We start from the raw sequence: 27,315 nt of genomic DNA on the forward strand, positions 1-27,315 counted from the left end.
CCTGCTGAATGAAGGCAAGAGGAGAAGAGGGGTATACATTGTAACACGAGAGAGTAAGAGGACTTCTATAAGAAAAGTAACAAAGCAGGGCCAGCTTGTTGGGCCAGCTTGGCCCAGCCATTAAGTTCTCACCGCTGCTTAGGCCACCTGGGGTTCAACCGTTCAGATTCTGGGTGCCGACCTAGGCATGGCTTGGCAAGCCATGCTGAGGCAGGCATCCCACATATAAAGTAGAGGAAGATGGACACGATGTTAGCTCAGGGCCAATCTTTCTCAGCAAAAAAAAAAAAAAAAAAAAAAGGAGGATTGGTGCTAGGGCTAACCTTTCTAAAAAAAAAAAGGAAAAGTAACAAAGGACTGGGGACATCCATTTGTCCAAAACGAACTTTTATGACCACAAGACCAAAATTACATTTCCTCCGCCTCCAAGAGCTCAGTCTAGACTACAGGAGACAGTACAAATCCAACAGAATATACTAGAGAGGGAGGGGGCTCTAACGCGGTCTGCAAGAGTGAAAGGTGGGAGTTGTCAAGGGAGGCTTCTGAAGAGCGATAAATCTTGAATTTAGCCCCAGGGGAGTTTACTCAGAAGAGTCACACAGCCGAGGACCAAGAGGGCGGAAAGGAATGGGTGTTCAAGGGCAACAGTCTCCTGTTTATCTCAGGGTTTTGTTGCAGTTTAAATGTCTGTCTCCCCAGCAAACTCTAGGGCCCTTCAGGATAGAGGCCTCTTCTTCTTACCCTTGCATTATTCCCAGCGTCTAACACAAGCTTTTCCACAAAACAGGAACTCAAAAACATTTGCTGAATAAATGAAAAGTTAAAGATGAGGCGGTAAGCACTGTTCTTTCCAAAGGCAGCTTCCAAGACACCACATTTTCAGATTCCTCACAGACAGGCGGACAAACTGAGCACATGTCCTAAGACTCGATGTCGCCTAAGCGGAGCAGCCCCCACTGGGGGGTGGTTTTACGTTTCCCGCCTGGTTACCGTTTGGCTCTTTTCCTCATTTGCTCGCAGTCCGGCCCGAAAAGGGCCGGGGACGGGCGCTGGGAAGGCAGCGCTGCAGGAGGAGGGAAGGCCCAGCAGCGGCCACCGGCTTCCGCCACGTTCCACACACGCCAGGGGGGCAGGACCGCGCGGGCGAACGCGCCGGTCCCCCGCCAGCGCTGCCGCGGCCGCGCTCCCCCGACGCCCGCGCTCGCCCCCCCCCCACGCCCGCGCTCTCCCCCCGCCCGCGCTCGCGCCCGCCCCCGCCCGCGCTCGGCCGCCCCGCCCCCGCCCGCGCTCGCGCCCGCCCCCACGCCCGCGCTCTCCCCCCGCCCGCGCTCGCGGCCGCCCCCGCCCGCGCTCGGCTCCCCCCCCACCCACGCCCGCGCTCTCCCCAGCCCCCCGCCGCGCTCCCGCCGCCGCCGCCGGCTCTGACCGCGGGGGCGCGCGGGGTTGCCATAGAAACGCCGGGGTCGGCGCGGCGGCGCGCGGGGCGGGCTCTTGGGCTCCCGGCGGCGGCGGCGGCTAGCGCCCTGGCGCACGCCCGGGCGCCTAGGAGCTTCGGTTGTTGGGCCCCAGCCCGGGGGCCCTGGCCGTGCGCGAGGCAAGATGTTGAGGCGCGTCTTGGAAAACCGGTAACAGCTCCGGGCACCAGCTGCTCAGGGCCCGCCACACGAGAGGGCTTGGGTGGGAGAAGTGGAGCCTTTCTCCGTGGGGCTTCCGTGCCGAATCGTGACGCTGGGCCGAGGGCTGGACCGTCCCCGCTGCGATCTGGGGCCTACCTCCCTGGGCTGCAGCAAGCCCCCGGGGCCGCCCGCGGCCGGGCCGGCTCCACCCACCCGCTCTGCCGGGCTCGGGTCCCCGCACGGCCGCGGGCGGTGCAGATGCCTGGGGGGCAGCCGGGCGCCCAGGCCGCGCAGCGCGGAGCGGCCCTCGCAGCCACCGCCTCGCAGCGGCGCGGCCAGCCGGAGCCGGGCCCCTTAGTGCGCCTACACGGTGGGGATATTGAGGCCAGGCTAGAGGAGGGGTATTCGCCTCGGGAAATGGTGGGATTGTTGATGGTTTGCGCCTCAGAAGCTGCGAAATGCCCCAGGAATGTTTGCGTATCAAATTAACGTGAAGACGGAAGCCATCTCCTCTCTAATGAGAATGATTTGCGTTTTGTGTCACCTTTTTCTCTAGAGACGCTCAAACCAGACAACTGCAAGATGCTGTGACAAATGTGGAGAAGCATTTTGGGGAGCTGTGCCAAATCTTTGCTGCTTATGTACGGAAAACTGCCAGACTGCGAGACAAAGCAGACCTCCTGGTGAATGAAATCAACGTGTATGCCTCTACGGAGACCCCAAATTTAAAGCAGGGCCTGAAAAACTTTGCTGATGAGTTTGCCAAACTTCAGGATTATCGACAAGCAGAGGTATGGAGTGAGGTCACAGCGTCATTGTTGTGAATGAGCCCTGAAGTAGTGGATGAGGGAACCCTGAAGACTTGCACTTGTAATCTACCTAACTGCAGTGGCGAACACACACTTGATGATAAACGTACATTTTCAAATCTGTAACACTGAGAGAGTTATTAAAGGGAAGCTTCCCGTGATGTTACCGTTTTCAAACTAAACTTTAGGGTGTCTTGAAGTCCTGAATTTCTCCACGTCCTTTGCCAACTTTTGGCCAAGGGGTGAGTATTTACAGGGGGCGTAAACATAGTATACCCATGGGGAAGAAAAGGAGCATGACTTGTGTCTTGTAAGTATATTTTAAAGTATGTGTGGAGATGGAAGATGTTGGGAATAGTAATGTGAGTGAATAAGTAATAAATGGACAAGAGATCCTTGCTGCTTCCCTGCTCTGGAAAGTTGACCAATGTTCATTGAAGAAAAAAAAAGGAACTGGTTTATATCATCGATTCAAACCAGCAGTGAAACTTTTGGAGTTTTTTTGCTTTGCCGGCGAGGGAAGAAGGTGGTCTTGTAATTGTTTTCTTTCTAAAAGTCCATTTTTTCCTTTAATACCTTATAAATACTTCGTTTATATTTACATTAGATGTCAAGAGACAAGTTAATTTGTAAGAAGTTGTCCAGTTAGAGCTGCATTGCTGCTTTTCTCATCAGTGCTTTTGATCCTTTTTTAAAGCCTGAAACAGAAATTTGATTTAAAAACCCCACAAAAACAAAATGAGGATAATGATCTTCCAACCTATTACAGCTATTCATACAGAAATTTGAGTAGTAATTATATTTAGAGGTACTTTTTGGGAAAATGTTGGGTTCTTGTCATATGATGTTTTTTCTGTAATAAGCAACTCTCAGTTATACATAACTGGGGATTTACTATTTCAAAAATTTATACTCACAGATAATCCTAAAATCCTGTGTTAGCCACTAATTTCAATGTCCCTTTCTAGGAAACTTTTATGCTATTATCAAATAGCAAAGTGAATTCATGTACACTTGTTCTCCTCTTTGTTTCCCTTGCTTACCAAACAGTGGAGGTGCTAATGAACAATTAGCAAAAGGTGGGCGACCAAAAGGAGAACAGAAAAAAGACGTGGATGATCTCACACTGCATAGTCAGTGTGTGGATTATTCAAAATGGTATAGAGTAAACTATCCTGAATATTCATGGTTTTGATTTTAGGATTCCTAATATTTAAATGCTCAATGAGAAATTGATTTTCTTCATTTTCCTAAAATCTTTTAAAATGAAACATTCATATGCACTTTGTTGACAGAAACTAAAGAAAAATCAATATGCAATGTACTCACTGATTATATAAACATGTATCATCAAAAAAAGCCTTTTTCCTTCTACAAAAGTAATATATGTTCATTTTAAACACTTAAATATGTGTCACCTTGTATTACCTATCCTGAAAAAGAAAATTTTACTGTCGAAGTCTTATTTTTTGTGTGCTATATTTATATACTTGCCTTTAAAGCAAATCCTTTTCTTCAGTGCTTTTCAGTAGTGCTATTAGTAAAAGAAGAATTACTCAAAATGTGATGATAAAAATTGTAGTGTTTAAGAAAAACTGTTTAATTCTAAATAAAAGAAAGATCAACCATACTGTTTGACAACTCAGCAAGCCTGAGACCATTTATCTTGTTCTCTAAGCTTTTCTAATCTACAAATGGCTTCTCAGAAAAAAATTGCACTTAATACAGTGGTCTCTAAGCTTTTTTGCCTTTGAGGGTTATGTTGCTTTAAATGTTTCCAATGAGCTATTTCTTTCAGCTTTGATTTTTTTATTTGGAAACTTGGGCTATATTGTATTTCGGAGATAAAGTATGTAAAGTATCCAACACTGTGCTAAACACACTGAAAGTGGAAGCTGTATTAAAATTTGAGATGTCTTAAAACTTACCCCAAAACTACTACTTTAAGATAGAAAAGTAATACAGAGATGATGGTGTGGCAAGGATGAGCTCCTTGGAAACCCGAGACATTTTCTTGTCATATTGCACACCAGCTGCTTTTCTGCTTTTATTGTTACTGTATAGCGTAACAGTTTTTAATGTGTTTGAGTTTAGATTCTGTCTTATCAATTTCTCATGATTCTTTTATTTATAAAGATAACTGTGACATTTTAATCTAAAAATTTTAAAATATTAATCTGTGTAGTAATTATGTTCAAGTTAAACAGCACAGGATTTATTTCAGAATTTAAATTTTGATATGTATGTGTTGCTTTTCAGTTACATTTTATAATAATTTTCAATAGGTTGAACGACTTGAAGCCAAAGTAGTTGAACCTTTGAAAGCTTATGGAACCATTGTAAAAATGAAACGAGTAAGTAAATTCATTTGTTTCTTCTATTATTAGGTATTCTGGCAAAGAGTATGAGGTTTCCGATAATTGTCTTTTTAATAAAAAGTACAAATTAATGTTTATTCATTCTTTTTACACACTCTGAAGCATTATTTCTTAGAACTTTGAGAATGAAATTTTTTATTGAGCTTACTAAGTAAACTACTATAGCAACATAAAGCATTATTTTGTTTATTATGGGAACATTAAAATATGTCATATTTATAGTCATGAAGAATATATGGACAGAAATCATTTTACTAAATGAATATAAGTTTGTATTTTTGTTTGAAAGCAGACAATAACATGACTAAAAATAAGTATGACAAAATTCTATTTTTTTCAATTGAGGTATAATTGACATATATTAGTTTTAAGTGTATAGCATATTGATCTGATATTTGTATATATTGTCCAGTGATCACCACAATAAGTCTAATTCACATCTGTCACCATACAGTTAGAAATTTTTTTTTTCTTGTGATGAGGCGTTTAAAGATCTATTCTCTTAGCAACTTCCAAATATGCAACACAATATTATTAACTATAGTCACCATGCTATACATTACATCCCTAAAGTTCTATTTTTTAAATCAGCTTTATTGAGGTATAATTTATATGCACTAAAATCCTCTCATTTTAAGTGTTCATTGAGTTTTGACAAATGTGTATGCACATGTAACTACCACCACAATCAAGATATTTTGTGTGTGGTGAGAGAGAGAGATATATATATATATATATATATATACGCATATATATGGTTATAGTTTTGCGTTGAAATTGTGTCATTATTTTGAGACGATATTAAACACTCGTGTGCACACACTCACACACAAAGACACACACTAATTATGCAGTAGTATTGCTGTGGTAATGCCTGAATCAAACAAGGAGTGTTCTCTCATTCTTAAAACAGTGTGTGTGTATTTTATTTCTTAAATCAGATTTTTATTAGCAAAAAAATGCTTATTTGCAGGATGACCTCAAAGCAACATTAACAGCAAGGAATCGAGAAGCTAAACAGTTAACTCAGTTAGAAAGAACACGTCAGCGAAACCCATCTGACCGACATGTTATTGTATCCTTTGAATTTTGGTCTTTAAAAAGACGTTTTGTAAGGTATGAAATATGAAATATATATATGGAAATTATGCATTTATACTTTTAAATGTGTACAGAATTTGAATATAAAGATTGAAAAGAAATGCATGCATTTATGAATTCTCACTATAAAAATTAGCCAATTTTAAAGAGAATACACCACCTAATTCAATCTCCTTTATTGTTTTCCACAATTGATATACAAAAAATAAAACACTTATAAATGTAGATGTTTTTATACAAAGTAAATTCTAAAATTCTGAGATTTTTTTTCACATGATGACTATTAATTATAAAATTAACTTAAAGGTCTGTTATTAATTCTAATGTATCAATGTCCTTTCTGCCCTGCTTTTGAGAAAAGGAAGGAAAAATCATTTTTTCCCCAGTATAATTCCCTTCATCTTTAAAAGAAAAAAAAAACACCATGAAACTCACAATATGACTTCCAGCCAAAGACCCTCAGGAGATTGAAGAGTATAATTGAGGTCCACAGCTGGACACAAAGGATCTATATGGCAGTGTCTACTGTAACAAGGTTCTTCTGTTAAGAATGCCTGTTTTTTAAATTAGAACGTGCCTTGTTCATTACTAAACAAAAGAAGAGAAAATAGTGCCTGGCTAATTGCGAGCCTCTGGGATAGGTGCAATTGTATACAAAGTACTAACTTATCCAGCTGCTTCTTTTTCCCATTCCTTCCTATGTCTCCTTCCTACTTCCTTAAGGTTTTTACTGCCCAGCTCAGCCAGAAACCACATGAGGAGTGGCTCTTTGGGGGCATTTGAGGTTCCAGAACACCTCCATTCCTGAGGGGATTCCCTTGAGCAGTGATTTGGGGCTGCGTCACTTGCCTGGTCCTCCTTCCTTTGGACCAAAGGTACATACGCCCAACTTTGTAATAAACAAAAATGGGCAGCCACAGGGCTGGGATTGCCCATTGGAGGCTGGAACAGGAACAGCTAGACAGTAGTTGATGCTTAAGATCCACCAACTGGAGATTACAGAGTCTAGGTTTTAAGCAAGTTGGAGAAACCAGAGACTGCTGGAGAAGTTATGACTGACAACTAGGGACAAACGCAGAGGTGAGGGAATGTCAGTAGTTTTTAAGAATTAAGCCAGAGTTGAAAATTTTGTTGTTTTGTTTGGAGGAGAGTGTATAAAGGCAAAAAAAATGTCACATCTGGACTCCTGAGTGGTTGGCAAGATTGAATCAGAGATAGTATTAGTAAGGACACTCAACACAGAAATGAAGCTATTCCTAAGTCTGCCTTAGAGGCTCTGCTGTACACAGTGGTGTGGAGGAGGTGTCTTATGGTAGATGAAGCAGGTCTGTGGATTCACATGTGGGGAAATGCAACAACTGAGTAGATTCTTGCTCTCGGTGAATTGCTATGCTCACTGGGAAAGCTCTGTGACTTCAGTGGATTTTAATGACCTGAGACTAGAAAATAAAAGACAATCCCTACATATAAATGTATTCAGTATAAATATGGAAATATTCAATCATAGCATCATAGAATATTAACCAGGATAGACCCTTAAATTTTAGCTGACTATTCAAAAGAAGCACATTAAAATTCAATGTGTAAAATATAATGGAATAGCCCTGGCCCCAGAAGATGGAGTAAAGAATCATCCCAGGGCTTTGCCAGTTCAGCCCTCAAGGCCCCTGGTGGCTTCTGAACAAGCTTCCTATAACATATTTTGAAAAACACTAATCTGGCTCACTTTTTTATAAGCCATTTTGCACTTGTGACTAATTTGATTAAATATACTGATAATTCAGTCATAGCTTAGTATTTCAATCAAAAGCATTTCCTACTCAAATTGGGACATTATAGGATTTTGAAGAATCTTCAACAAAAGAAAGATATAGAAATCTGTATCCTCTTTGCTAAAAATAGCTGTGTAACTTTGGGTGAGTTGCTGTGCTGAAGTAAAAAGGAGTTCAGACTTCAAGAAATGGATAGTAGTTGCCAGAGGATGGTAGATTACGTTACAGACGTCCCAGCTGTGGCTTATGCTTCCCCATTCTTTTCTAGTTTAGCCAACGCTACTTACCCTTCTAGAGTTTAAAATGAAACTATCAGTAAATGGGGAGAGGAAAGACAAAAGTCAAAAGGAAGAAGAAACAAGTAAAGAATTGCGTGAGTCACATGTAATAGACAGTATTAGGAAATTAGTCTGCTTGAATACTATCATTAGTAAAAGGTTAACATGCATCAAATAAGAGAAGTTTTTTCATGCTAATAAATCTTTAAAGGAGCTCTATTTTACTTTGAATTTCCTGTGATGAAGTTATATTTTAAAAATCCCAAGCCCAATAACTGTACAGAGTATTAGTTTTGATTGCTGGTTATGATTAAAAGTTTGTATGTTTTTTAAAAACTTTACATCCTATATGGCAAATATACACACATATACACGCAGGTATAAATGAATATATTTTTAAATGCTTAGTATCTTGAAATTGTATATTTGAATTAACCTAATTGTAAGAGTATATACAATATAAATATGTAATTAATGTATAATCTAATTGCAAAAGTATATAATTCTATAAGAGTATATGATTTGAATTTATTGAAACAAATTGTTCTCTTTGAAATGTATTTTTTCCTTTATGAAAAATTTCAGTCACAGGTGGGTAATAAAGTGGTGTGTCAAGAGATGGATCCTTATAGTAAACCCTTTTACTTATTTCAATTTCTACATTTTCTTGAAAAAGAGAGCCAGGGCTGAATGTCAGAATATGATGTCACAAAACTTTGATGACAAATGCAGATTTTTCCCATGAATTAACTATTGAATGATGATGTGTGATACTTTTGAGTAAATGCAATACTAGCATAGGAAATGAAACTTTATTAGAAAGAATTTAATAAGAAAATTGGACTACGTCTTTTAAAATCTCTATGTTACTGTTTAACAAAAAATTTTAAATATTTTTGGGCAACTATTGTCCTAAAGGATGAGATACTTTTTTTCTTTTTGAGGGAGATTAGCCCTGAGCTAACATCTGCTGCCAATCCTCCTCTTTTTGCTGAGGAAGACTGGCCCTGAGCTAACATATGTGCCCATCTTCCTCTACTTTATATGTGGGATGCCTACCACAGCATGGCTTGCCAAGCAGTGCCATATCTGAACCGGCGAACCCTGGGCCACTTAAGCGGAACGTGCGCACTTAACCGCTGCGCCACTGGGTCGGCCCCTGGATGAGATACTTTTTTAAGAGAAATGCATCATTAGACGAGAAATGTCCTGCACTTTATAGAACTGTAGCCACTAGCTATATATGGCTGTTGAGCTCTTGAAATGCAACTAGAGTAACTGAGGAACCAGCTTTTAAATTTTCATTTAGTTTTAACTTGTTTAAATGTACATAGCCACCTGTGGCTAACGGTCACCATATTGACTGTACAACACAGATCTAGATAGTATGAGTACTTGTCATTAGAGTATATAAAACAAAGCATTAGACTTGCCAGCTAATTTATTAGTTACTATATATATATTTTTTGTAATAAGCATTAACAAAATAGTAACAGTATGATATTGTTAGCTTATAAGAATATACAAATAGAAACCCCATGCTGGAATAAATATTTCTAGTGTATATTCTTTTCTACCTGGGATATTACAGAATTAGAAATATTTAATGCATTTGGAGAAATAGAAAATTGAAAGTACTTAAGTCACAGGTTCTTTCTTTTTTGGGGAGAAAGGGTTAAAGGGGAGAGAGAGTGAGAAGTAAAAGGATAGTGGCACAGACAGCGAAATAGGTAAAAGCAGTAGAAAATACAGAAAATGTTTTACAGTAAATCATCCAAGGGTGATACAGGGAAAAAATGGTTGTGTAGAAAGAAAGGGAAGAAATTTTGTTTTCTTTTATTTGAGATTATGAATCATGTCACTTAGTAGATTTAAAGTTCTTTATTCTGCATGTGCTAATTATATAGATCATTTTATCTCATGTGGTAAATACATTATTGAACAGTTTACACTGTTATGCCAAAAAGCCAGTACTGCAGTGGTAGCATTTACACATAGACTCAGTTGAGTGGATTTTGACTTGATTTTTTTGTATCTTTGTTTGGGGAATACTTTTGTAGGCAGAAACCGAATTGCAGAGAGCTACAATGGATGCTACCCGAACAACTCGTCACCTGGAGGAAACTATTGACAATTTTGAAAAGCAGAAAATAAAGGATATAAAGGTAATAAAGTAGCTATTAAGGTTTAAAACATGTTTTCTAAACTTAGTTTTTGTTTTATTTAAATTTATGAAAAATTTAAATTACTCTGACTTTTTTAGGCCATAGTCTGTGTGAAAAAGATATCATAAATAAAAATATATCAAATGTTATTTTCTTATGGAAACAATGGTATGTAAAGGGACTACATTCCCAACCAGAGGCCAGATAGTCAACTTTTTATCACAAATACTATTTAATCAAAGGAGCTATCATGTGGTATGTTTTATGTATCAGGCACTGTTCCAGGTACTTTACACAAATTATCTTTTAATCTTTACAGCAACCTAATGAGAATAAGGTGGTGTTATCCATATATTGTATAAAAAATACAGCAACTTACCCAAAGTATCATAGCCAAATATCTGATATGTAAACCAATCATGTATTTTAGAAATATGTTCTTTCCATTATAATAGACTATCATTAATTTTTATACCATAAAGCTTTCTAATAACTACCTATTATTAAATAAGTAGGTTAAGAGTAGCCAACCAAACAAACTTGCATCCACCATGATATGGTGTCACAAGAAGAATTGCCTTATTGTATTGTAACAAAGTAGGAGATTTAAAACTTTTGGGATCATGTGCTTCAGAAGGTCTTCAGTGACTTTTTCATAGGCATTTTGGAAAGATTTGGAGGATTGCTTGTGACCATATTATGTCTTTTAAAACAAATCATTTAAGGATCCCTTTTGGCTCACTGCAAATTTTCCTGGAACAAGCTTTAAAGTATTTTTGTCATTTTACAACCATTAACAAAGAAAATGGCCTGCTTTCATAAGTTAGGTTCTTATCAATAAACTAAGTATTATCTACTACTTAATTATATCATTCCTCTCTACAATCCATGAAACAACATTCATTTGCCCCGTTTATTTTTTTAAATTTCCTATCATAGTTTCAAAGCATTTCAGAACTTTGATGTTTTTGATAGCCAGACTGAAAGGTCCTGAAGACCAAAACTCTTTTTTTAAAGCCTCTCAATTCATTCCGCACCCTGCTGTGTAATGGTAGATTGCTATTCGCGAAGAGCATCTCAGGAAGCTGCCCTGAGACAAACCCTTTTACTGAGGTAAGAGAGTATAGGCAGGGTATAATATTTTACAATTGCTGACATCCTCCTTAAATTGAGAGAGAGAGGAAGGAAGGTTATTAAAATAATTAGCTTTAACCTGAAAGATGAGAATGGAGACTTGTGAGGTCTGCCTGGTTCCATTGCCACCTGACGGCTGCTTTAGTGTGGTGGGAGTCTGAGTCCTTGCTCCACCACTGTTCCTCATGCCTACAAAATTTGCTTTACCTATGGCAGTCTGTGCCTGTGATCTTTGGTGGGTTCACTTCAATGTTCCACCTGCATGCTGGCTACCTCTACAGGTGTTTTTAATTCCCTGGCATTACCAATAACAAAACTGGGGCAGAAAGAGTGCAAAATTCCCAACTACAATTCCTACTGCCTATTTCCTGAAGCAACAGGACATGGAGTGAGGGACTGCATAATGGAGGGTGCACAGAGAAGAAAAGAGCTGCCAAACTTTTCTCTTTGCCCCTGGAAGAGGGAAGTCTCTTGATGATCACACAAAAAAGGAAGACAGGAAGAAACCTAGTTTTTAAAAAATTGAGATATAATTCATATACCATACAATTCATCCATTTAAAATGTACAACTCAGTGGTTTTTAGTGTGTTCAGATATGTGCAACCATCACCACTGAATTTTAAAACATTTTCATCATCTGAAAGTGAGACCTAGTGCACTTTAGCCCCTGCTTCCCCTGACCCCCTCCACCCCAGCCCTAAGCAACTTCCATTAATCTCATGTCTCTATGGATTTGGCTATTCTGAACATTTCATATGAATGGAATCATAAAATACATGGTTTTTAACTGGCTTCTTTCACTTAGCATAATGCTTTCAAGGCTCATACATATTGTAGCAGGCATCAGTACTTCATTCCTTTTTATGGCTGAATAATATTCCACTATATGGATATTACCACATTTTGTTTTTCCATTTATCAGTTGATGGACATTTGGGTTGTTTCTACCTTTTGGTTATTATAATTAATTATATAAATATTCATGTACAAGTTTTTGTATGGACATATATTTTCATTTCTTTTGGGTATATACCTAGTTGAATTGTTGAATGATATGGCAACTCTGTCTTTAATTATTTGAGAAACTGCCAGACTGTTTTCCAAAGCGGCTGCACCACTGTACATTCCATCAGTATTACATGAGAGTCCCAGTTTCTCTGCATCCTCACCAATACTTGCTGTTCATCAGACTTTATCATTATAGCCATCCTAGTGGGTGTTAAGTGCTATTTCATTGTGGTTTTGGTTTGCAATTCCCTGCTGATGCTTATTGGCCATTTGTACATCTTCCTTAAAGAAATGTCTGTTCAGATCCTTTGCCCATATTTAATTGGGTTGTCTTTTTATTATTGAGTTGTATTGAGTTTTTATATATTCTAGATACAAGTCCCTACCAGATATATAATTTGCAATTATTTCCTCTCATTTGTGGGTTCTTTTCACTGTCTTGATGGTGTCCCTTGAAGCACAAAAGTTTTTAATTTTGATTAAGTCTAGTTTATCTATTTTTTCTTCTGTTGCTTGTGATTTTGTCATCATATCTAAAAATCCATTGCCGAATCTGAGATCCTGAATATTTACCCCTATGTTTTCTTCTAATGGTTTTATAGTTTTCGTTGTTACGTATGTCTTTGACCCATTTGAGTTAATTTTTATATATGGTGTGAGCTAAAAGTTAATCTTCATTTTTTTGCATGTGACAATCCAGTTGTCCCAGCACCATGTTGAAGAAACTGTTCTTTCCCCATAAATAGTCTTGGTGCCCTTGTTGAAAATCAGTTGACATGGTTTTGTTTCTGGACTCTTGTTCTTTTATTGATCTGTCTATCCTCATGCCAGTACTACCCTGTCTTGATTAATTAACATTGCTGTGTAATAAATTTTAAAGTCAGGGTGTGTGAATTCTTCTGCTTTGTTCTTTTTTAGGATTGCTTTTTTTGTGATCATCTGTTGCAATTCAATACGAATTTTAGAATTGGCTCATCAGTTTCTATCAAAAAGTCAGCTGAGATTCTGATAGGGTTTGCATCAAATCTATAGATCCATTTGGGGAGTATTGCCATCTTAAGATTAAGTCTTCCAATCCATGAACATGGACTGGTTTTCCATTTATTGAAATCTTCCTTAATTTCTTTTAACAATGTTTGTAGTTTTCATAGTATAAATTTTATGCTGCTTTTCTTAAACTTTTTCCTAAGTATTTTATAATTCTTGATGCTATTATAAATGGAATTGTTTCCTTAATTTCATTTTTAGATTGTTCATTGCAAATGTACAGAAATACAATTGATTTTTATACACTGATCTTATATCCTGCAACTTTACAGAACTCATTAGCTCTGATAGTTTTTTAGTATAGATTTCCATGGATTTTCTACAGACAAGATCATGTCATCTGTGACAACCCACACTTTTAATGCAGGCCCCCATGACTCTAGCAATTTCCCAGAAATGGGAGTTCCAGAGATCAATACCAGAGTCTGTGAGGGTTCTGAATCTCCTGTATATCTTTCCTCCTCACCGTCAGATTGTTTCTTTTCCACATGAGGCCTCATTTGAGATCTTTTATGATAAAGAGGGATGCACAAATCCCATACCAAAAGCTTCAAAGATTAGTCAAAAAGGGTTACATCACTGCCCCCTTCTTTTTTTCAAGGAAGGTTAGCCCTGAGCTAACATCTGCTGCCAGTCCTCCTCTTTTTGCTGAGAAGACTGGCCCTGAGCTAACATTCATGCCCATCGTCCTCTACTTTCTATGTGGGACACCTGCCACAGCATGGCTTGCCTCATGGTGCCATGTCCAGCACCCGGGATCTGAACCGGCGAACCCCGGGCCACCAAAGCAGAACATGAAAACTAAACCAACGTGCCACTGGGCCGCCCCCCTCCCTTATTTCTAATAAAAGCAATATTCAGATATTGCCATGTTAATTTTAGCATGTCTCACAAATGTTTTTGTGAGACAAATTCTTGGAAAAGTGAATATTGTTGCTGCCATTCATATTTTGGAAGAACCAGACTTAGAACATTCTTATTCTTACCTGTTATCAGGCTACTGCTTCAGATGGGGGTAGAGCTTCTGGCTCCTTCTCCAACCTCCATGGGGCCAGAAATGATTGCCAGTAGTGGGCACTAGTCATAACTGTATTACTGTGTTTGAGATGGGGTTTAATCAACAAGTCCATCTGACTTTTGTTAGCAGCATTAATCAGCAAGGTAGCACAATTTTTAGACAAAGACTTTTCACAGGAACCTTGCAAAAAATTTGAGAAAAGTCGGTATGAAACTTAGTTTATAGAATGTCAAAGAAAAATCGCAATCCCATTAGCTTCCCATGTAATAGGAAAAGTCATGTTACATGGTATGTCAAGGGAATTTCAGACCTACAAAAAGGATCTTGACCAGGGGTCACTCTTGGAACAGATAGGGGCAGGAATTCAGTATGTGGTGAAGTAGCTGACATGGGTAAGAAACATCTTCTAAATTTAATTTTTAATAGCTTTATTTTTATAAAATCACCATAATTTTTTTCATAAATTTATTGAGAAAAATGTAATAATCCCACTACTCAGAAATAATCAGCATTTTGGTTTACATCCTTCCAGATTTTTTTTTCTATGCATTTATACACAAGAGATATGGTGATAATAACAACATTTCTTAGGCATTGACTGTGTCACACATTCTAAGCATTTCATGTGGATAAACTCATTTACTCCTCACAACATCCTTATGAGAAAGGTGATATTATTAGTTCCGTAGTTATATTTAAATGGGACCAGACCAGCATCCCTTTTTTAAATTTAATGTATCATGGACTTATTTGTGCTAAGAAACAAATCTGTATCATCCTTTTTGGTGTCCTCATAGTATTTTGCTATATGGATATATTATTTAACTAGTCCTCATTGGTGGACATCTAGGTTATTTTTGCAATTACATCTCATTGCATCACTGAACATCAGACTTTTTGCTGGCCCAGTTATTCTTTTGGGATAAATGACCAGATGTGGCATTTCTTATTCAAAGAGCATACATTTTCAATTCTGATACCTATTTTTAAACTTCTGTCCATAAAGCTTGAACTAGTTTACATTCCTACAAAACCCTGCATGAGCATCCCAATGTAACGATGAATACTGTTAATAATAGCCAATCTGATAGGTGAAAAATCAGTATCATCTTAATGTACATTATTACTACTGTTGAGGCAGAATATTTTTTCATATATTTAATGACATTTTATTCTTTAGTAAGTTACATTTGTTCTTGGCCTATATTGAGTGTTGGCATTTTTCTTTTTTTTTTTAGATTGGCACCTGAGCTAACATCTGTTGCCAATCGTTTTTTTTCTTCTTCTCCCTGAAGCTCCCCAGTACATAGCTGTATATTCTAGTTGTGGTCCTTCTGGTTGCAGTATGTGGGATGCCACCTCAGCATGGCCTGATGAGCGGCGCCGTGTCCGCGCCCAGGATCCAAACGGGCAAAACAGCAGGCCACCGAAGCAGAGTGCGCGAACTTAACCACTCAGCCACGGGGCCAGCCCCCGGCATTTTTCTTACTAATTTGTAAAATTTCTTTATATTGAGAAAATTAACCATTTATATTAAAGAGAAGATATGTCGCAAATGTATTTTTCCATTTTGTTGCTGAAGGTGTGTTTTTGCCACTTTTTTTTTTTTTTAAAGATTGGCACCTCAACTAACAACTGTTACCAGTCTTCTTTTTTTCTTTTTTCTTTTTCTCCCCAAATCCCCCCAGTACATAGTTGTATATTCTAGTAGTAGGTCCATCTAGTTGTGGCATGCGGGACGCCACCTCAACATGGCCTAACAAGTGGTGCCATGTCTGCACCGAGGATCCAAACCAGCAAAACCCTGGGCCGCCGAAGCGGAGCCCGTGAACTTAACCACTCAGCCACGGGGCCGGCCCTCATGTTTTTGCCACCTTAAAGTTTTATTTTTGTTGCCAAATCTATTGGTCTTCATTTCTGCCTTGGCATCACACTTAGAAAAGTTGTTTTGTTCTTCAAGATTATATAAATATTTGCTTATATTTTCTTCTAATATTTGTATGATTTTTAAAATATTTAAATATTTTATCTGATAGTTTGTGCATATGGTTTAAGATAGATATCTAACTTTATTTTCACTTGAGTCCTTTCTAGCTAGCCAACTATCTTAGGAAGACTGACAGTTAAGAGAGTAAGTCCCAGCCCTAGCCAAAAGCCATTCCACTTCTCAGGTATTCCTTGGTATCTGGAGATTCTTGGTGTGAAATCCAAAATTGTATCTTGGCATAATGCTGTTTATTAGTGTAGTCAGTTGCCAGTATATCAGAGCCCTCTGTGACCTATATGAAGTGATAGTAAGGGTCACTGTTAGTCATAGTTATAAGTCTCTTATCCCAGAGCCCCATCTTTACAGTTAAACCAACATATGTGCTTGGCAGCCCAGAAGAGGTACTGTCAACTACAGCTCTGTTTCCATTGAGTAGTGATCCAAAACCTGTTAGTACTCCCTTAAATATTTTTCTAATCCTTAAGAAAGAATAGAGATGGAGGGGAAAAAAATCATGGAATACTGAGGGATATCTGTATGGCTACCATCCAAAGTGCCGGACTGCTCCTATATGGGTGGTCACCACAGGAAAGCAGGAATGAAGGGAAATGGGTATTTGACTGTTGCCTTTTAGCCTATCTCATCTCTTCTGTCTTTCTCTTTTAAGGACAGTGCTTGAGTATTTTCTCCCTTGTTCTCATTCTCCCCACTTCTCTCTATATTAATACTCTAATTTTTTATTTTTGATAAGGGACAAAATAATTAACAAAAGGATAAGATCCTATTTTATTGAAAACGTGCCTGGTCTGTATCCTTTCCCTGCCTTCCATTATCTCACCCCTGCTTAGATCAACATGCACATCTTCATTCATTCTCCTTGCTCATGATCTTCCTTATCATAAGTTGTCATCATGCTCATAAGAGTTTACCTGCACAGTTTATTTGTGAAGAAAATGATTGATTCCAGCAAGAACGGCACAGTACAGTGAGCAAGAGCTATAACCTTTGAAGAATCAGATCCAAGTCTCAACATTCTAGCTGTGAACAACACTGGGCAAGTCATATGTTTGTAAACTGGAATGCTCTATGCTAATGTATGGTGCTGTTATCAGTGGTAGGAATGTCATTATTACCAAGGAATCCCTTCGTGATTAGAGAAGATAAGTAACATATAGTGAGAAATACAATGGGATATAACTCCTGTCTAAAAAGCATTCTATTCTTTAAACATCAGTTGGAGTTGCTAAAATACCAGCTTCTGAACTGAGCTGCTTTATCTAATACATAAGGCATGTGGTAATAGTACATAATGACATATGCTGAAGTCAGATCTTTTTTAATCACAAATGTCAATTACAAGTTATAAATGGAAGAACTGACTAGAACAATAAGAGGGAAGTAAATGGTGAGATAGGAAACACTTTGTATAATTTGAAGGGCTGCTACAGGTCTTTGAAGCTATTTTTATTCCAGTTGTCTTTTGTACTTAATGTATCCTGTAGAAAACACACCTCGGTATTGCGTAAAAAGCCAAGACTATAGTAAGGAATAAATTTACTAAATTCACAAAGCCATTTTTATGATTGTTTAAATTCAAATCTTTATTTTTTTTAGACTATATTTTCAGAATTTATCACTATCGAAATGTTATTTCATGGCAAAGCTTTAGAAGTCTACACTGCTGCCTATCAAAATATACAAAAGATTGATGAAGAAGAAGATTTAGAGGTAGGACTATGTCTAAGCTCAGTTTTTCTGTTAATATGGAAATGTTTAAAAGAGCATTAGTTTTCGTGGGTCAAATAATCTTAAATTAGAACACTACGATGGATGTGTTATTGTGTGCAGCCCCAAATAGCTGAACTTTTACGATTTTCTATTTATTTTTAACTTTTCAAATTAACCACAGTAAAGTTCCAAGAGTTAATTTATTAATAGCTAGTAAAATATAATCTAAAGCCATTACATGAAATACTGTATCATTTTGACTGGTGATATAATCACTTAAGTGTGCTAAAAATAACGTATATTGATTTGAACTAACATTTGAGTGTTTATGCCATGCCCAGTACCCAAAGCTTTATATGCATTTTTTTAATTCACTCCTCAAACAATCCTGTGAGGTGGATGCTATTATTATTCTCATTTTACAGCAATTTATTTATTTTTCCTGTAGTTGTACAGAACTACCGAAACAGGTTTGGAGACTTTAAGTAACTTAACTTGCCCCTGGCCACCTTGCTAGGAAATAGCAAAATCAGGATTCTAACCAGTTTTGTGTGACTTAGTCAGTAAGCTATGAAATAAATGTAGGTTTATATATAAGGCTTGTTTTGTACTGATAGTTAAATGCAAATAAATCTGATTGGCCAGCTAACATTAGAGCAATTAAATATCAAAGCCTAGCTTCAACAAGCACATCTGAAGAGTAAATGTCCTGCCCTCTTACCTTCCAAAAGAGGGAAAAAAGACACAGGAGTATTTTTGCTGATATAGATCAAAGAGCCAAGACATACTTTGTCCATATTATCTCCACAGTAGAAGTGAAAACACCCATGGACTCTCAAGATATAACCACAATTCTGTATTAATAAGTGATAGAATTTTGGAATGTCTGCCATTTGACAATTTTGAAAATTACCTCAATTTTTTTTTTTTTTTTTTTTACTAACTTCGCTATCCATAAAGAGATCCCCTAGGCCTTCCCACTACTCTGCTGGTTCCAGGAAACTTAATTCAGTAAAAGCAGATTATAGCTTGACTAAAATGAAGAAAGGTACATGTTTTAGTATGTGTATATCTGTTTTCCAATGCCAAAACCTGATCTCAGTTTTACATGTTATCCATACATTATCATATTGCTATTAACTCTCTGTCAATAGATGGCTTCCTAAGTGTCCATTCCTTCCAAATACTAAAGCTAATGTTTCTTAATTTTCATTCCTTTCCATGTCCTCTTTTTTTAAAAATAGATTATTAAGGTTTTATCTGTCATTTGTAAAATAATAAAAATAGCAGACGTTTATAGAGTGATTACTTTGGACCAACTACTGATCTATGCATTTTAATTCTATTATTTTAATCCTTCTATCAACTTTGATAAAAGAACTTATTGTCCTCTTTTCCATGGATGAGAAAACTGAGGCACAGTGAGGTTAAGAAATTTCCTAGAGGGTCCCATAGCTAGTAGGTAATGTAGCTGAGAGCCAAACCCAAAAGTCTGACTACAGACACTGTTTTTACCCTCTCTGCACTGTACTGCCAGAAGTGTGGTTCTTGACGAGTGACATGAACCATTTCCTGCATTGAGTGTCAGGTTCAAAATTGATCCCCCACTTTTCCCACAAGATTGGAGTCCCTTTTACAAGTATTTTCATTCTCCTTTTTCCAATAACCTTGACATGACATTTGTTAACTGATACTACAGTTCCTTCAAGCCCTTTGGGCCCTAGGATTTTCCTTCTCATTCCAGAGATCCTAGGTATCGTTTTTGTCACACCATTTCTTTTATAACTTCTCTTACTACTCCTGATCAACTAGCTAGGTAGCTTGTGGGAGGAGAGACTTATAAAAAATTAAAAATCTCAGGGCTGTGTGGTAGATGTTTTTGAGTATCAACTTCCCCACTTTCTAGTGGGGCAATATTGAGCAGTGAACTTCACACTTGAGCCTCCTCATCTCTAAAATGTAGAGACTTCTAGTACTTACCTCATAAAATGTTCATTCATCAACTGTTTATTGAGCACCTGTTATATTGCCAGGCCCCATTTTGAGTGCTGAGAATTTAGCATTCTAAGTTAGAAATGGTCTGAGTTGTCAAAGCAGAAACTTAAAAATCTACCAGGGAGTTCAGACATTAAAAAAATATACTTTGGAACTATTTAAGTTTTATAATGTGACCAGTCCCATAAAGAAGAAATATAGTGTGCTGTGAGTTTATGTGATGCAGGATTCTAAATACTAGTCTGGAGAATAAAAGAATGATTTCTTAATTAGAAGCTTGAGGAATGAATAGGAGGATGCCTGGCAACAACTTGAGGTGGAGGGTACAGATTGATATGGAGAGGTCCTGGGGCATAATGAGTTATAGACGTAAGCTGTTACTATTATGCCATATAGAAATTGTGGAGAGGAGAGCAGTCTGGGGAGAGTTGTGGGACCAGGGGAGTAAAATTTTATCAATTAGGTACCAAGAAGAGGAAGAATCCTTTAAATACAAGGTTTCTTAGAAAGAAGTAGAGAAAATATGCAGAGGGGTAGAGAAATAACTTGCTATTCTTAGGTAGTCTGTGCTTTATGAGAACTGCTGAGACTTACTCTGGCAGCAGCTAATTTTTTGCAGCTGAGACTTATTCTGGCAGCAGCTATTTTTTTGCAGTTAGGCATCTAGGTATTATCACAAACCATCTTACCTTATTTGTTCTTCACAGAAAAAGTATTGCCAGGCCCATTTTCCCCTTCAAAAGATCACCTCTGTGTAATCACTTCAGAGCATATTCACATCTTGAGACTCATTCCTAGAAGAGATCTTGGACCATATTGAAAAATGCATTATTGCCAGTAAACTAATATTTCTGTAAATCTGTTGTTTTGCAGTAAGAAATAAATTTTAATATTTAACTGGTTTAGACTTTCAACCCAAGGGTTGTATGTTGTCTTCCATTTCCCACTTTTAACTTCGTCTTTGCTGGAAAAGTTAAAAGACAAAAATACCTCCCTTAAAAATACCAGTGGATGAATAAGTCGTCTAGTTTTTATATCATACCATGATGCCAGTGTTCCATGTCAGGCACCAAAATATGATTGGGTCCTCAGTAACCCGTTAAATAACCTAATTAGCATGCCTGAATTGCCCTCTCATGTTAAGTTTCATCCCTTGATTCCTTTTGCGTCCTGCACGTCTCTAAGGTTTAAAGAAATGTGTAGAGACATTCCCTAGTTTTGAGTCTCCTTTTTTCCCCAAAACATGGGGATTAAGTTCATATCGTTATCATTTATTTACCAAGTGACTCTCTTAAACTGGGAGGAATTGCAAAGATAAAACAGGGCTCCTTGCTCCAAAGGAACTTAAAACTAGTTGTGGGGACAGATAGGTAATTGCACAACAGTGAGATGACAGCTGTACTGAGGGTATGAACAGGAGCTACTGACTAGAGAATACAGGAAGGCAGAAGAAAGATGGCATTTGACTCAGCTCTTGAATGAGTAAGTTTGCTGGAATTCCAGGCTGGGGAATCAGCATCCAAAGACAGAGTATAACATGTTCTGTATATAGGCTGGAAGTGAAGAGTGATGGGTAGGTCTGGTGATCTTAAGCCTTGGATGTCACCTAAGGCATTTGGACTCTGGGTAGTCAGGAGCCACAAACTTTTTTAATAGAGAAATCATATTTTAGTAAGACAATTCTAAGTAAGGTATAAGGAAAGATGTGTAGAGTTAATAAATTAAAATAGAAGTACCTCAGGTGAGAAATATAGGGAGAATGCCCAGGCTTCTAGCCTGGTCTGCTAAGTGTATGGTAATGTCTTTCATTGTAAAGATGAATCTAGAGCTATACTGTCCAATATAGTAGCCACTAGGCATATGTGGCATTTTAAGGTTAAATTGAAAATAAAAATTCAGTTCCTCAGTCATATGAACCACATTTCAAGGGCTCAGTAGCTATATGTGTTCTCTTTGGACAGCACAGAGCAGCAAGTATTTCCATCATCTCAGAAAGTCCTGTTGGACATGCTGGTCTAAGAGAACAAAATGTAGTTGGAAGCATAAATATGCCTCTAAGAAGACCGTCTGTGGAGTACTGGTTGAAGGGTAACCATTAAACACCATGTAGATAAGACCTTTCAAAGGAAGGTATCAAAAAAGGAAAAGTGGCCTAAGGGAAACCCTTTAAAAATATTTAAGGTGTAAGCAATAGAAAAGATGTGAAGAAATAGGGCACGTAGCACATGAAAAGAGTTTAGTGATGGCATACGTGGAAAAGAAGTTTCAGGACAAGGTCAGTGAAGAGAAAGACAAAAAGATTACTTTGGTGATTTTTGGCAAGAGCAATTTCAGTGGAAGGTGATGAAAGCCTAACTAGTTTGTTGACAGATGAATGGAGAAGTAGAATATTTGAGTTTTTTAAAGAATGAAGTTGAACCTTGAAGTAATTTTTTTAAAAAACATTGATCTTGAGCTTGTTTGCTGGGGGAGAGAACCTGTGGAGAAAGAAAACTTTTGTTTGTTGGTTTAGTTTGAAGTTTTGGATGAAGGAAAAATGCATCTTGGGAAGAATGAGAATGACGTTTGCTTTAAAAAAAGAAAAGAGTGGGGTGAAGAGTTGAGGAAAAAGAGGGAAGCTGAAGAAATTAACATCTGATAACTTTACCTGTTGGTCTGTATGTTAGAGAAATGGGAGAAAAGATAAGATATAGATAGGGAGGCTTAAGAAAGTGGTCAGACTGGCAACTGCTGCTTTAAGGAAAAAGAACTGACGATGACATTCCAAATCCTAGTGAGACTATAATCAATAAATTACAGTCGCTCCAATTTACTCGTATGTGATGTACCATAAACGTACTGCAGTGAAGTTAAATCAGTCAGTGGAAAATAAGCAGAACAGAAAGAATCAGAGCTATGACTTGCACCTCCCTACTGGCTTGCATTCTTTGAGGGTAAGAACTTTCACATTGCCCCAGCAAAAGTTCTGAAGTGACTGCTTCAGGACCCACCATCATCTTACATGATTCAAATAGGATTTTTGAGCTTTCATCTTTCCAACTTAAAATGTTTTTGTATTTTTTAAATTTTTGTTTTACATTTACAATAAATAATTGAGATTCTGGCCCCGGGGAAGGGAGGCTGCTTTAAAAAAATCTTAACTAAAGAGGAACTTAACATGGCTTTCTAGATTTCCATTGTTTACCATCTACCTATAATGTTGTTTTATCATTGCAACAGGTTTTCCGAAATTCTCTGTATCCACCAGATTATTCATCTCGTTTAGATATCGTAAGAGCAAATTCGAAGTCACCTCTTCAGAGATCACTGTCAGCTAAGTGTGTATCTGGAACAGGACAGGTGAGCTAGAAACAGTAATCTAAAGCAATTTGAGTTGCTGCCTTTGTTCAATACTAAAAATGTTTCCCTTAAGTCATATGACCTCATGTAACTTACCGTCTTTCACATAAAATGACAGAAAATTCTATTAGGTGCAGCTCCTGTTCTTACCCTTACGTGAAATGACAAAACTGTAGTAGATGCAGCTGTTATTTCTTATATAATCTCGTATATTGTAATACATATTACTCTCCAAAGCAGAATACTTGAGAGCAGAGGTGGAAAGGACAGAAGAATGCTAATCGAGATTTCTAATCTAGATTTCTCTGAACTATGAAAAACCAACCATGGTGGTCTAGTGGTTAAGATTTGGCACTCTCACTGCTGTGGCCCAGGTTCATTTCCTGGTCAGAACACCACACCTCCTGTCTGTCCGTTGTCATACTTTGGCAGCTGCGAGTTGCTGGGATGCTGAAAGCATGGCAACTGGTATTTCAAATACCAGTAGGGTCACTCAGGGTGGACAGCTTTCAGCAGAGCTTCCAGACTAAGACAGATTAGGAAGGACCTGGCCACCCACTTCCAAAACAATTGGCTATGAAAACCCTCTGAATAGCAGCAAAGCATTGTCTGATGTAGCACCGGAAGGTGAGAGGATAGTGCAAAAAGACCAGGCAGGGTTCCACTCTGCTGTACACAGGGTGGCCAGGAGTCAGAATCAACTCAATGGTACTACCAACAAATAGTATGAAGAGCACTGATTCTGAGGTCAAACTGCTGAGGGTATAAATCTCACTATCATGACTTACTGGAAATTATACCTAAAAAGGGCTTTTGCCGAACATTATCATAGATCCAGAAGCAGAGATCTTTTAGGTAAAGAGCCAGTTTTCTCATTTCTTCTATATCCAGAAAGTCACAGTTACCTAGTATCTAGAACAAGAAGGGCTCAACAACCTTCTTCTCTAAGAGGCCACAAAGAGAATAACAGGTTTTGTGGGCCATATGGTCTCTGTCCCAACTAAGAGCAGCCATAATCAATACATTAATAAATCAATATGGCTGTTGTAATAAAACTTTACTTACAAAAACAGGAGGCAAACTGGGCCATAGCTTGCCAACTCCTGATCTAGAGAGATGCCTTTTTTCGTATTTAACCTTCCAAATTTAAAATTGAGCAAAATATTTTCAAAATATAACTTTTAGGTAAATTTGATCCAATACCTTCTATTTTCATTTGATTCTCCTCTAACCATTTATTTACTACTTTATATTTATGCATCTCTCCCCCTAACCAAATTATTTTTATTATTCCACCATTAAGTGCCTTGCACATAAATTCCATAAATCTAGTGTTATAGTACATACAAAGTTTTGTTTGACTATTTAGAGCTAAGTGAGCTAACATCTCTGTAGCACTTTGGAATACATTATTCCAGGGTTTCCTCGACCTCAGCACTATTGACTTTGAGCCAGATAATTTGGTACAGGGCAGGCTGTGTGGAGGAGGGGAGTCCTGTGCATTGTAAAGATGTTGAGCGACATCCCTATCCTCTACCCACAAGATGCCAGTAACACAAACACACACCCCCAGTTGTGACAATCAGCACTGTCTCCAACATTGCCAAATGTCCCCTGGGAGGTAGAAACACCCTCAGAAAGATTTGAAGCAAGATGACCCAAGTAGCAACAGTCAAGACTTAAAGCCAAATTTCAACTGCCTAGTTCAAATATCCTTGTGTTTTCCCATCCCTTTGATGATTCTCAGATACCTGTTTTCTGACCCAAGAATTGTTCAGCCTAAAATATTTTTGACATTCGTAGTATACTGAGACTCTACTTTCTCTTAAAGTACTTGTTATTGAAGTACTGGTATCCAACTACAATCAAATGGTTAATTTCACATTTTATTCAAAAAATAACATGATAAATGAATGAAAAAACTGAGACTACTTTCAACTTTAAAATACAGTAATTCATAGGAAATTTTCATTACTAAAAATTATTACTTACGGACATTTCTTTATAAGGGCATATTAAAAAAGATACTAAGCATGTAAAAATATATTTTAGTATTTTTTAAAATGTGTTAACTTTTAACAGGTGTCCACCTGTCGACTAAGAAAGGATCAACAAGCAGATGATGATGATGAAGATGAAGACTTAGATGTTACAGAAGAAGAAAATTAATTTCCTTAAGTAAACGTCACATTTCCATTTTCATCTCAAATAACCTGGAATCCAGAATTACTGAGTTATAAAACTGGCCTGATAGCTTAAACCTCAAAATGAAACGCTACTGGAAATGGAAAAATAATTAAAGGAATTTTATGCTGACCAAAATGAAGGTTTTAAAAAATATTACACACCTTTCATTTCAACATCCTATCTAGCATATGTGATCTTTTTTGTACAGGTTCCATTTTTTTTAAAAAGATGATATATTTCAAAATTATTTCATATTAATGCACTATACCTAGTTGAGGTTGTAATAGTAAGCAGATGACAAAAGAAAAGATCTAACAATTCCACTTTTTTCTTTTAGGTTAAGATACCATTCTTTCATCACCAGAAAAGGGTCCTAGATAGTCATTCTGATTGAATACAAATTCTATTCCATAAAGACTTAATCAAAAAGACATTTTCTTTTTTCCTTTTTCTTTTCACTTTTACAATAACATACAGTTTCATTGATACGTAAATTTACTTTTCAACAAGAGTGTAATCACTCTTGATTAAAATTAATGGGACCCTAGGATATCAGTATTTTACAACTATGTGTAAAGCATAAATTTTAGCTTTAAAAGGAAAGTCACATTCAGCCTGATTCCAGTTTTAACCTGAGACTGCTGTCATACTAAAGCATTTTACCATGGTATTACAACTTTTGGAAAGCTGTAATTTGGTGGACTGTTGCCTAAGAAAAGAAACTGTCATGGAAAACCATAAATCATTAAAAATTCTATAAAAATTTTACCAAACTACCATGTAATTAATGAAAGTTTATAGTCACTTTTATTCCTAAAAATATAAAACAATTTAATAGCCTTTCAGTATGTCTGATGCTTTTCTTTGGATGGGGAATTATACTTTTGTTATTTCATGGATCCCAGTCAGGCATATAAAAATTATCAAATTTATAAAATCATTTGGGATAACCACAAAAAGCAGTTATTCATAACAGAAAAAGACAGACTTTCTAGAAAGCTTTTTTGACTTTGTTATTTATGGTTCTGTTCTTAACAAAGTACTGCTTCCTAAGAATGGTCCTAATTACTTCAGTACTTTTTAAATAAAATATCCAAAACATTTTAGAACCCTAAATAAACTGATATTCTTAAGAAATTGAGGCTATCATTGCATTTTTATTTTCTCAGTATTTAAATTTGGTGGTGTAGATGGGAGAAAAAGCAGGGTTATACTATTTCTCTTGCTGTTTACTAAAGCAACTCACTTCTCTTGAGCATCAGTTGCCCCATTTGTAAAGTTAAAACGGTGCCTGATATATGAAGCAATTAACAATAATCTAATATAAAATATATGCCCTGCTTACCTCAAAGAAATATTCTAAGGACAAAAGCAATATTCTAAATGACAATACTTTCATCAATGTAGAATTAAGTTTCTTTTAGACAAGGCATAGGTTGGCAAACTTCTTCTTAAAGGGCTAGATGGTAAATATTTTTATAATTTGTGGGCTGATAAGACAAAAATCAAGGCTACTACATATTATATAACCATTTAAAATATAATCACCTTTAAAAATGTAAAATCTTTTAGTTTCCTTGTAAAAGAAAACAGGCACCAACCTGAGCAGTTACTTAGCCTACAGGCCTCTGTTTCTTATCTCCAAAATAGGTTTAAGATTATTGAAACTAAATGATATGGTTAATTCATATATTACAGATCATAAACATACAGTATCTAATGCAGCTCAATAAATGATAGCTAACACTTAC

The 27,315-nt window shown here is 37.3% G+C and overlaps 1 protein-coding gene across 2 annotated transcripts; it reads left to right on the top strand.

Moving 5' to 3' along the window:
• Positions 1 to 1,347: 1,347 nt before the first annotated feature.
• Positions 1,348 to 26,701, top strand: CIBAR1 (CBY1 interacting BAR domain containing 1). Of its 2 annotated transcripts, XM_008534905.2 has the most exons (9): positions 1,463 to 1,625; positions 2,173 to 2,407; positions 4,711 to 4,779; positions 5,777 to 5,878; positions 8,540 to 8,545; positions 10,015 to 10,119; positions 17,930 to 18,043; positions 23,258 to 23,377; positions 25,460 to 26,701. In XM_008534905.2, exons 1-9 carry the CDS (start codon positions 1,600 to 1,602, stop codon positions 25,544 to 25,546), a joined length of 864 nt encoding a protein of 287 aa, XP_008533127.1. In that variant the 5' UTR covers positions 1,463 to 1,599; the 3' UTR covers positions 25,547 to 26,701. The 2 variants fall into 2 exon arrangements, with proteins under 2 accessions (XP_008533129.1, XP_008533127.1); XM_008534907.2 differs by lacking the exon at positions 17,930 to 18,043 and having other exon boundaries at positions 1,348 to 1,625.
• Positions 26,702 to 27,315: the final 614 nt, after the last annotated feature.

The sequence above is a fragment of the Equus przewalskii genome, chromosome 8 (assembly GCF_037783145.1).
Source record: "Equus przewalskii isolate Varuska chromosome 8, EquPr2, whole genome shotgun sequence".
Taxonomy (NCBI): Eukaryota; Metazoa; Chordata; class Mammalia; order Perissodactyla; family Equidae; genus Equus; species Equus przewalskii.

What these genes read in the sequence shown, in the direction of transcription:
- CIBAR1 (XM_008534905.2), top strand. Translation starts at nt 1,600, where the DNA reads ATGTTGAGGCGCGTCTTGGAAAACCG. An exon ending in AGAAAATAAAGGATATAAAG is followed by an intron (nt 10,120 to 17,929) that starts GTAATAAAGTAG and finishes TATTTTTTTTAG; the next exon opens with ACTATATTTTCAGAATTTAT. An exon ending in ATGAAGAAGAAGATTTAGAG is followed by an intron (nt 18,044 to 23,257) that starts GTAGGACTATGT and finishes TCATTGCAACAG; the next exon opens with GTTTTCCGAAATTCTCTGTA.